The 11,177-nt window shown below is 52.1% G+C and overlaps 1 protein-coding gene across 4 annotated transcripts in view; it reads right to left on the bottom strand.

Moving 5' to 3' along the window:
- Positions 1–2,929: 2,929 nt before the first annotated feature.
- itgav (integrin, alpha V) overlaps positions 2,930–11,177 on the bottom strand; it is a 17,128-nt gene continuing 8,880 nt past the window's right edge. For 2 of the 4 annotated variants that reach the window (XM_076030474.1, XM_076030475.1), the window contains exons 18-32: positions 10,891–10,946; positions 10,652–10,806; positions 9,694–9,831; positions 9,518–9,585; positions 8,524–8,668; positions 8,323–8,415; positions 8,077–8,156; positions 7,918–7,998; positions 7,707–7,812; positions 7,444–7,602; positions 6,314–6,451; positions 6,085–6,198; positions 5,891–5,998; positions 5,302–5,421; positions 2,930–4,675 (exon numbers count right to left, since the gene is read on the bottom strand). In XM_076030474.1, the coding sequence (XP_075886589.1) occupies positions 4,583–4,675; positions 5,302–5,421; positions 5,891–5,998; positions 6,085–6,198; positions 6,314–6,451; positions 7,444–7,602; positions 7,707–7,812; positions 7,918–7,998; positions 8,077–8,156; positions 8,323–8,415; positions 8,524–8,668; positions 9,518–9,585; positions 9,694–9,831; positions 10,652–10,806; positions 10,891–10,946 (1,654 nt within the window). In that variant the 3' untranslated portion in view covers positions 2,930–4,582. The remainder of the gene's footprint in view (positions 4,676–5,301; positions 5,422–5,890; positions 5,999–6,084; positions 6,199–6,313; positions 6,452–7,443; positions 7,603–7,706; positions 7,813–7,917; positions 7,999–8,076; positions 8,157–8,322; positions 8,416–8,523; positions 8,669–9,517; positions 9,586–9,693; positions 9,832–10,651; positions 10,807–10,890; positions 10,947–11,177) is intronic. The other 2 variants (XR_012927175.1, XR_012927176.1) reach the window with 2 other exon arrangements.

The raw sequence follows: 11,177 nt of genomic DNA, 5'->3' as shown, positions 1-11,177 counted from the left end.
TCCGGGTTCCATGTAGCGCGGTGGATTTGAATGTGTTGGAAGTGCGGAGAATAAACGCTTCAACCTTCTGCTTTCGCTTCTGGGTCTCATTCTCTGCACCTCCACAATGTCCTTTTTGTTTTTCCTTCGTTGATAACTCTGGCCATAGACAGTTTTTGTTGTTTGCTCTTCTGATTACTTCTGGTTAGGTTACTAGTTATTCTGATTTCCAACTTGTAGCAGGGGTGCTGGAGGCTCTCTCTCTCTCTGTCCCTCCTTTGTTTTGCTGGGCCATTGACACCATCTGGGCATTGATTAATGGGCGGGGTTACCCGCTTAAAAAGGTGGCAGCTTCCGGCGCGCCTCTGTCTCTCACTCTCCCTTCGGGATCAGCTGGTTTGCTGCCGTGATTGTCGCCCAGTGTGGCGGGCCTCGTGCTGGTGCGGCAACGTGGTTTTGTTTGTCGTCGCGGTTGCACGCGATCTTTGGATAACTAAAGCTTGGGCGTTCGCCGCTTTGGTTGCACGCGCTTCATCTTGTGCAGAACACAGGTATGTGCACTCCGCTCTGCTTCCACCTCCGATCATGTTATATTTGTATAACGATGACACGGTCTCGCTCTCAACGCGGTGTGGCAGGCTGTTGGTGGCGTGAGGCTGGGGTTGTCCAGCCGGGAACTCTCCTGTTGGTTGTGCCTCTGTTCGGTAAGTCGGCGTTGTCCGCCTCCCCTTCCCCCTTTTGTTTTTAATGATCATTGTCTATTTCATTGATTATTTTTTTTGACTCTGAAGCCCCTCCGTCAGAAGCTGCTAGTAGGGTCAAGGTACGTGGCCGGAAGGCTTCCCGCATCCCTGGTGGCACAATGCAGGTGGTTCTGGCTACATGTCCTGCACATTATTCTGGCACCACAGTGCTTTTTGAGCCCTCGGACAGGGGACTTCCAGCTGGATTGCTGGCCTCCCCAGCATTGATTTGAGTTGAGAACGGTACTGCACACATCCCCATCGTGAATGTGGGTTCCACAGATGTGCTATTCTATCCACATACAGTGGTAGGGGTTCTGAGCAAGGTTAGTGTGGTGAGCTTGCCCCCTGGGGTTGAGGAGATCCCATCCCATACAGCCTTCCTGGCATCTCAGGTTGTGGGTCCCCAATTGCCAGACCAGGTGGAGACAATTGATCTGTCGGTCTTGTCGGCCGAGGAACAAGAGGAAGCACAAGGTCTTCTCCGGAAACACACCGCCGTCTTTTCATCTCACGATGGTGACTTGGGGTGCACCAATTTGATTTCTCATGAAATCCCTCTTTTGGATGAGACTCCCATCCGTCAGCGCTACCGGCGTATTCCACCATCGGAATACGAGGTAGTCAAAGAACATCAACCAGCTGCTTAGTGCGCAGGTCATCAGTGAGAGTTGCAGTCCTTTCGCCTCACCAATTGTGCTCGTTAAGAAAAAGAACGGAAGTCTGCGCTTGTGTGTGGACTACCGGCAACTCAATAGCCGAACCAGGAAGGACGCCTTCCCTTTTCCTCGCATTGAGGAGTCACTGGACACGCTAACTGGGGCAATCAGGTTCCAGTTGCGGAGGCCGACCGACCGAAAACGGCTTTTTGCACTCCTTTCGGCCTGTTCGAGTGGAACCGCATGCCCTTTGGGCTGTGTAACACGCCTAGCACCTTCCAGCGGCTTATGCAGAGGATTTTCGGAGACCAGCAATGTCAGTCTGTGTTGTTATATCTAGACAACATCGTGGTCTTCTCCTCTACTTTCCAACAACACCTGGAGCGGTTGGAGGTGGTGCTGCAGCTGTTGCAACGAGAGGGCCTGAAGGCTAAGCTATCAAAATGCTCATTCTTCCAGCAAGAGGTCAGCTATTTGGGGCATGTCATTTCGGCTAATGGTGTCTTGACTGACCCAGCCAAAGTTGAGGTGGTAGCCAATTGGCAGCCCCCCGCCACCATCTTAGAGCTGCAGTCCTTTCTTGGATTTGCTAGCTACTACTGCCGCTTTGTGGAGGGGTTTGCCAAATTGGCTGCCCCTCTACACCGTCTTGTGGCGGAACTTGGGGGAGCTAAGTCCAAGAGGTCGGAACGCAGAGTTCCAGAAAAGTGGACATCAGAACACCAACAGAGCTTTGATGCCTTAAGATTGAAGCTTACCAATGCCCCCGTGCTTGCATACGCCAACTTTGCCCTTCCCTTCATCCTGGAGGTGGACGCCAGTCATGGAGGTCTGGGTGCAGTCCTTTCACAAGAGCAGGAGGGAAAGGTGCGTCCTGTAGCATTTGCAAGCCGAGGCTTGAGGCCAACAGAGCGTAATCCTTACAACTACAGCTCCATGAAGCTGGAGTTTTTGGCATTAAAGTGGGCAATGGCAGAGAAGTTCCGCGAGTACTTGCTCGGCCACAAATGTCTTGTGTACACAGACAATAATCCTCTTAGCTATCTCTCCACAGCTAAACTTGGAGCCCTGGAGCAGCGCTGGGTAGCCCAACTTCGCGGGTTTTGATTTTGAGGTTCGCTACCGCCCGGGCAAGAGTAATGTGAATGCGGATGCCCTGTCCCGCTTGCACCCTCTGGTATTAGCGGACCTGGAAGCTGTAGTTCCTGGCACGTCACTTCCACCACCCTTGAAACAAGCTTTACAAGCTGGAGGGCCCGAAGTCAATCAAGCTGCTATTCATGGTTTTCCTCAGTGTCCACCTGCCGATATGGGGGCACTTCAGCAGGCTGACCCTGTGATCTCGGAGGTATTAGAATTTTGGCGGCAGCAGCGGTATCCCAACTGGAGAGCGCAGGCAGCTGTCCTAACTAGCCTCGGCCTTCGCGCAGTGCTACGACGCAACTTCCTTTCAAAAATGCGTACTTCAAGGATGCAGACCCTGAATTGAGACACAGCAAGAGTGTGTGTGTGTGTGTGTGTTGATGTTGGCAGAAAAAAGCAGGACTCTCAGGATCAAAGGTGGCACTGTTTTTTATTATTATAATTATTTTTGTGTGTGTGAAAGAGCATGGCAGCACCCTGCGGCGATGTGACAGGTCTCTGGACCAATCAGGATTGAGACATGATTGCAACAAAAAATAGCTGAAGAGCAGAGTTAAAAAAAAAAAAAACTATTCTAAATTAAACTACTAGAAGTTGAAAGTCTCAAGAATGGAAGCGGATTAGCTTGGCTAGGATCAAAGTTAACAGCCAGACTTTTTCATACACCCAAGTGATTCTTCACGCTAATGCTATGCTATGCTATGGCTAGCCCGGAATTAGCTTAGTTAAGTGACAAAACAAAACGACTTATGTCGCTGCTAACCAGACGAGCTCGTTTTCTTGCTACGTCACGTAGCCATTGGCTGGCAGGCGTCGTCATAAATGTTCGGCCAATCAGAGAGAGCTGAGCAGGAGCCACTCAGAATTTTAGATATATAGGTATATAAAAAAAAAAAACACTTCTGCCGAGTCACCCTTGAAAACCCACACCAGAATCCACAGCACAGGTCACATGACTGTGACTGATCACCCACCAGTGGGACACTAATGACCCCTAGTGGTCAGTTCAGCTACTGACGTCACTGTTGGATTAAGAAACACGCTAAAAAGTCACCAGCTCATGAAGTAAAACCCAATATGGGTGAATTTAAAATACTGTAGAAATTTTGTCAGGTGTTTTTCTTTATATTTACACTCTAAACACTCACACACACACACACACACACACACACACACACACACACACACACACACACACACACACACACACACACACACACACACACAAAGGGTAGCAACCAGCTAGCTGGCAGGAAGTTCAGGAAGACAAATAATAAAATTAAAAAAAGAAACAAAAAACAGTCATGTGACTGAGCAGAAGGCAGGAACACCTTGAGCCCCGGCCCCTCTGTTACTCTTGAAATGATCAGTGATTGGACAAGAAGGAGGGGGGGGGGGGCTTCGTTGAAACCATCAGGACGACAAAGTGGAGAAAAAAAAAAAAAAAAAAGGAAAGGACAGGAAGAGAGCAGCTTCCCCGCAGACGCACACAGGAAGTGACGACACAACTAATGAGGGTTAATATATCACTGAGGGAGGCAGCCAATCAGCTGCTGCCTCCTGCTGCCGACAGGATCTCTGTCTGGTAAGAATCAAATACTCACAATCATTTGTTTCATCTCATCTTTAAACAATGACAGGATCTGATCTAATAGCTTAGCTTAGCTTAGCTTATTTTAGCTAGCGTGCTCTCCGGGGAGTTTCTGACCAAATCCCAAAACCCTTTCATAATAAAATGTGGAAAAGTGCAAATTGAACAACAATCCCCTGAAATTATCGTCATCACACTATGACATCATCGTCATCACACTATGACATCATCAAACATCTGATTCAGGAGCTTTTGGTCTTAAAGTTGCAGTTTTGTTTTGTCGGAACGGCAACTGAAAAGCAGGAAATGGTGATAAGCCGTTACTTGCCCGAAGCTACGCTACACTGAGCTAAGCTAAGCTAAGCTAAGTCATAACAGCCTGCAGATCTCTTTAAACAGGAAGTGTCTGTCGGAGCTGTGACCCCCCCCCCCCCCCCCCCAATCCCCCACCCCTCCACCGCTCCGCTCTAGGCGTCAGCGTTGCCGTTCTCCTCAGGCTGCAGCTGCTCCTTCTCGGTGCTGTCCTCCTGCGGGGGGCGCACTCTCTTGAAGAAGCCCAGCTGACAGAGAGCACAAGAAGAAGAAAAAAGAGGAGGGTGGACTTAGGAGTGTTTTATGACAACTGGACACCTGGCTTACAAATAAGGCAGCTCAGTCAAACCCCACACAACCCAAAAAAAAAAAGCATTGTCTCCCCAGTGGCCATTCGAGGTACAGCAGCTAAAAATCCAATTTGATCCAAAAAGCATTTCCCCCCAGTGGTCAATACAGGTACTGCAGCTTAAAAAAAACTTACACGACCAAAAAAAGCATTTCCCCCAGTGGCCAATCGAGGTACTGCAGCTACAAACCCCTTTCGACCCCCCCCCCAAAAAAAACATTATTCCCATAGACTGCAAATGAAATACAAACGCCTGGAAAACAGGTGACAGGGAGAGTGCTTTTAATCTTCCCCTAAAACATTTTTAAAGGCCGGAAAACCATCTGGAAAACAGTGTGGTGATGTTTTGGTGATGCATTACATTAGACACACAGAGGCATGATGGGAAGAGACCCTACTGCTACCTGCTTGAAGGTCATGCTGGTCAGAGTGGCCAGCTAGCAAGCTCAACAAGTCCGCTGAAATGAACGGGGCTGCTGTATTGTGCAAGAGTGATTGATTGAGGCGGCGCCTGCTGATGCTCACCTTATACATGACGAAGATGAGCAGCGCCAGCAGCAGCAGGCCAGCTAGGATGGCGAGGGCCACAACCCATCCAGGCACCGGGGGCGGAGGCTCGGCCACCCACACCACAGACAGGCCCACCTGCGCACACATGCACGCACACACACAACTGGTCACTGCATGCACATACAGACTCTGCCTTCTGTTAGCTTTGATGCTAAGAAAGTGTTACAGACGCAACTCGCAGCTACGCTGAGTGAGTGTGTGTGTGTGTGTGTGTGTGTGTGCGTGTGTGTGTGTCTTGCTCTAGACAGGCGCACTTCCTGTCAGAGGGTCCGGTCTCAAACACCTTTTGTTAGCTTAGCTCCTTCAACTAGCTTAGCATTAATAATAAGGGAGGCGATGGAAACAGCTGGCAGGCTAGGCTAACACTCTGTGTGTGTGTGCATGTCTTGTTGTAGACGGACACCCTTCCTGTAAGGGGCTCAGGTACCTTCTGTTAGCTTGGTATTAAAGCTAATGGAAAGCCAGCCGTTTCCATAGCCTCGCTGAGGTTTAATGGAACCTGTGTGTGTGTGTGTGTGTGTGTGTGTGTGTGTGTGTGTCTCACCGTGGTGCTGTTGGCCGGTAGCTCCACCTCGAGGTTCTTGTAGGGCATCTCAATGACGCTGAAGGAGGCAGTGGAGCGAACCAGATAGGACCGGTTCTGGTTCTCCGTCTGAGGAACACACGGACACCGTCTTTGTCAATGAGTGCGTGTGTGCGTGTGTGCGTGTGTGCATGTGCGTGCGTGTGTGTCCCCACCCGCAGGAAGTTGTTGACATCCAGTCGGGAGTAGATGAAGAGGATGGCGTTCTTCCTCTGCTCCAGGCGGCCCACCTGACACCTCAGACGCAGGCAGTGGGCGGAGCTACAGTCCTGCACCACACACACACACACAAACAGTTGACTCCCCCGTCCCTCAGCGCACCTCTAGTTGTGACAAGAGGAACTGCATCCGCTCCTACTCCTTTGTGTGTGTGTTTGTGCGCACCAGGGTCTGCATGTCTCCTAGTGTGTCCCGCGCCTCCACTTCTCTCCTCTTGCGGGCGCCGCTGTTCTGGCTCCGCCCCTCTGTCTCCCGGTCCCTGGGTGGAGGCCCGCTGGTGTTCTTGGCTGAGGACAGGGGGTTCTGACACACACACACACACACACACACACACACACACACACACACACACACACACACACACACACACACACACACACAGTTAGCTTTAGCACCTTCTTTTAGCTTCCTTCTATTGGCTTGGCACCTTTAATTTGCTTAACACCTTCTATTAGCTTAGCACCTTCTGTTAGCCTAGCACCATACATTAGCTAAGAACCTCCTGTTAGCCGAGCACCTTCTGTTAGCTTAACAGCATTTATTAGCTTAGCATTCCTCCCTTAGCTTTGATGCTAAGAAGGGCTATGGAAGCAGCTAGCAGCTATACTAAAACTCTGTGTGTGGCTGTGTCTCAATTCAGGGTCTGCGTCCTTGAAGTACGCATTTTGAAAGGAAGTTGCGTCATAGCACTGCGCGAAGGCTTGTCCCAATTCCAGAGGGTGCTTAGGACGCTGAAACTGCACCCTCGGAAATACGCACTAGTTTTAGCCGATTCCAAGGATGCACCGCACTATCCTTCGCGCACTTGGGTATCCCATGATGCTTTGCGTGCTGCTGCAAAGCATCGTGGGATCCTGGGAAGTCAGCTGAAATTAGCGGCATGTACTGGTGAAGACACGACATATAAATCTAAATATTGAAGTTTCACATAAAGTATCCAGTTTTGAACGTAGGATTTTATTTATTTGATCATCCAACGACATCGTTAGATGGCGAACCAATGGTTAGCTTGATACTATAAAAACGTCACTTCCTGGGTTGGCCAGCCGGAGGGAACGGCGGTGACGAAACGAGGAAATACGCCGAAGGCTAGACCGTCCCGAGTGGTTACCGGGGAGGCGGGGTTTGGTCCGTCCTTCTAGGCTGGGAAGTCTAAGAACGCTTCCTTCAGACGGAGGACACTCGGTCTGAAGGGTGCAGAACCTGAATTGAGACACAGCCTGTGTGTGTGTGTGTGTAGGTGTGTTTGTGTGTGTCTCTCTCTCTTTTTGTGAGTGAGTGTCTCTCTCCCTCACCGACACGTTGAGGGGGTTGATGAGGGTGTCACTGGTGCAGTTGATGGGCCCTTCGGTGTCGAAGCTGGTGATGTAGAGCAGGGAGCCGTTGGAGAACTGATGGGGCCAGTCCACCTCCAGGGATGCTTTGCTGATGGTGCTGGGTCCGCTGTTCAGCAGCTAGGAGAGAGGGGGCCACACACACACAGACACCTCCTATTGGCTCTCTGACAACCGTGACCCCTCACCCCCACCCCCGCTGGCTGTGGCACTGTGGTTCCTACCTCGTACACGTGAACGATCTGAGGGCCAATATCGTCTCCCACCACCGGGGGCACCCTCGGCTTCCAGTTGGCGATGGGCAGCAGCACCTGACTGGGAGAGGAAGACCTGCACACACCATCGGAAGGGGGGGGGGGTGTTAGTGATAGTGAGTGTGTGTGTGTGTGTGCGTGTGCGTGTGCGTGTGCGTGTGCGTGTGTGTGCGTGCGTCACCCTCTGATGGCCACTCTGGCCAGCACTGCCAGGTCGGTGCTGCTGGACACTCTGGGACTGGTGTTGTTAAACTGGTTGGAGCTGAAAGGGAAGCAGGCGGTCAGAGTGGCGGCCGCAGTTCCACCGGCCGCCAGCAGGCGGGGCTGCAGCTTCTCCTACCTGACGATCTGCAGGTCAAACTTGACCGACGTGTCGTCCTCCGACAGCTGGTGCACGCTGAAACGCAGCTCCGCCAGCACCTGGCCAATCAGAGGGCAGGCAGGAGGGGAGGGGCGTGGCAACAGCCAATCGGGAGAGAAGAGGGGCGGGGCAGCCCAGAAATAAAAGTGGTCAGACGACATTTGGATACGCTCTGGACTGTGTCCCCTCAGACTCCGCCCCCCACAGCCTGGTCATGTGACCTACCTTGGCCCCACCCTTCATGGGGTTGCCCAGGTCACACACCACCATCTTGGTCTGGTTCTCCTTCTTGTAGGCGCACGAGAGCCGGCTGAGGGTCTGCCACACACACACACACACACACACACACACACACACACACACACACACAGTCAGTGAGGTGGCCGCGCCTGCAGCTGATGTCACTGAGGGGGAGGCCCCGCCCACCTGGCTGCGGACCACTCCGGTGAAGTCGGCCTGCGGCGGCGGGTAGACGTGCAGCTCGGCCTCGTAGGCTCCCTCCCCCCGGTTCTCAGCGCTGACCTCTAGGGTCAGGGCATTGTCATCGCCCATGAAGATCTGCTGGCGGTCGCTGTCAAAGGAACACACACACACGCGCACACACACCGTGAGTTTTAGCATCGCTGCTCGCCGCTTCCATAGCCTTTCTTAGCATCAAAGCTAACACCCGGACCTTAACAGAAGGTGCTCAGCTAACAGGAGGCAGAGTCTTTTTGAAGACCTGATCCTTCGACTGCTTCCGTAGCCTTAGCCTTAACGCTAAGCTAATAGAAGGTGTAAAGCTGACAGAAGATGCTAAGCAAACAGAAGGCAGAGGCTGTGTCTCAATTCAGGGTCTGCATCCTTCGGAGCCTGCATTTGAAAGGAAGTTGCGTCATAGCACTGCGCGAAGGCTTGTCCCAATTCCCGAAAGTCCGAAGGACGCTCCAAATGCGTACTCGGAATGCGCCCTCGTTTTAGCCGATTTCCAAGGCTGCACCGCTACTGTCCTACGGCGGGGACGGTCTCGCCTTCAGCGTATTTCCTGGTTGCCTCACCGCCCTTCCCTCCTGCTGGCCAACCCCGGAAGTGACCTTTTTATAGCATCAAGCTAACCATTGGTTCACCATCTAACGATGTCGTTGGATGTTCAAATAAGTAAAAACCCTATGTTAAAAACTGAATATTTTATTTGAAATTTCAATACTTGAATTTATACGAAGTGTCTTTGCCAGTAGATGGCGCTAATTTCAGCTTCCCGTGCTGCTGCAAAGCATCCTGGGATACATAAGTACGCGAAGGATAGTAGCGGTGCATCCTTGGAATCGGCTAAAAGTGCATGCTCCGCAGGATGCAGGCCCTGAATTTAGACGCAGCCCCTGCCTTTGGGAGGCTGGACAACTACAACAGGAAGTAGAAAAAAAAGGAAGTGGGTGTTGACCTCTTGACCGCCAGCCTCAGGTCTGGTCTACAGACGTTGTCTTTACCACAGTCTAGCAGGATGTGCGCCTGAGAGAAGAACATGTGACCTGTCAGCTGACTCTTGACCTCACAACATCAGGACAGACAAATAGATATACACATAGATATACTAACACATAGACAGATAGACCTCACCTGCTTGGTGAGGTTGGAGGGGGCCGAGGGGTCGATGAGGGGCTGCAGCCCGGTGGGGTCAGCGGCCCGCTGGAGGTCCAGGCTGAACTCCATCACCACCGAGATGGGAGTGATCTTGTCCCGGAACTCACGGTCGTCCTGCAGGGGGCAGCAGCACAGCTCGACTATGACGACTGAACAGCGGAAAATCTTGCTCCCTGCTCTATGGGAGCCTCACATTGAGGAAGCCAAAACCTTTGTCCAGGGCTGCGTCTCAATTCAGGGTCTGCCTCCCCGGTGACCACACGGGACGGTCTCGCCTTCGGTGTATTTCCTGGTTGCGTCACCGCCGTTCCCTCCTGCTGGCCAACCCCGGACGTGACCTTTTTATAGCATCAAGCTAACCATTGGTTCACCATGTAACGATGGCGTTGGATGTTCAAATAAGTAAAAACCCTACGGTAAAAACTGAATATTTTATGTGAAATTTCAATACTTAAATTTATACGTTGTGTCTTTGCCAGTAGATGGCGCTAATTTCAGCTGACTTCCCAGGATCCCAGGATGCTTTGCAGCAGCACGCAAGCATGTACTGGCAAAGACACAACGTATAAATTTAAGTATTGAAATCTTAACTTGGGTTTTTACGTATTTGAAAATCCAACGCCATTGTTAGATGGTGAACCAATGGTTAGCTTGATGCTATGTAAACGTCACTTCCGGGGTTGGCCAGAAGGGGGGAACGGCCGTGACGCAACCAGGAAATCCGCCAAAGGCGAGACCGTCCCGTGTGGTTACCGGGGAGGCGGGGTTTGGGTTGGGACGCTTCCTTCAGACGGAGGACGCTTCCTCCGAAGGATGCAGACCCTGAATTGAGACGCAGCCACAGGTCTCAACTCCATTGAAATGAATGTGGCCGTCATGTTGGATCCCCTTCGGTGGGAAGCCCCGCCCCTGGCCCCTCCTCCTCCTCACTGACCCTCAGGTAGACGTGCTGCTCCTCGCAGGCCGGCGCCCGACCGTTGGCTACCGTCATGTTCTTGAAGTAGTGGGAGCTCTGGCTGTGCAGGAACAGGACCCGCCTGGTGCTCTCCTTCTGCTTCAGCCGGTCCAGCAGCACCTCCACCCTGAAGCCTGCCGGCCAATCACAGAGCAGCAGCGACGGTCACATGAAATGCCACGGAGGGAGGAAGTGGGGCGCGGGGAGGCGGGACTTACTGAGGGAGGATGGAGCGCTGAGACCACTGGCCTTCAGACAGTACTTGACCTTGAAGCTGCGCACACACACACACACACACACACACACACACACACACACACACACACACACACACACACACACACACACACACACACACACACACACACAGTTTAGAGATTAGCTGCAGTTAGCTGGTGCTGTTGCAAATTAGTCAGACAGGAAGTAGTCCAGGACCCAGGCTCACTAACAGGAAGTGGTCCTGGACCCAGGCTTACTGACAGGAAGTGGTCCTGGACCCAGGCTC

Source organism: Nelusetta ayraudi, unplaced genomic scaffold (assembly GCF_046127955.1).
Source record: "Nelusetta ayraudi isolate G7.1 ecotype Tasmania unplaced genomic scaffold, CSIRO-AGI_Nayr_v1 ptg000028l, whole genome shotgun sequence".
Lineage (NCBI taxonomy): Eukaryota > Metazoa > Chordata > Actinopteri > Tetraodontiformes > Monacanthidae > Nelusetta > Nelusetta ayraudi.
Note: the sequence above shows the minus strand (reverse complement) of the source record. Positions and strands in the feature narration are given on the sequence as shown.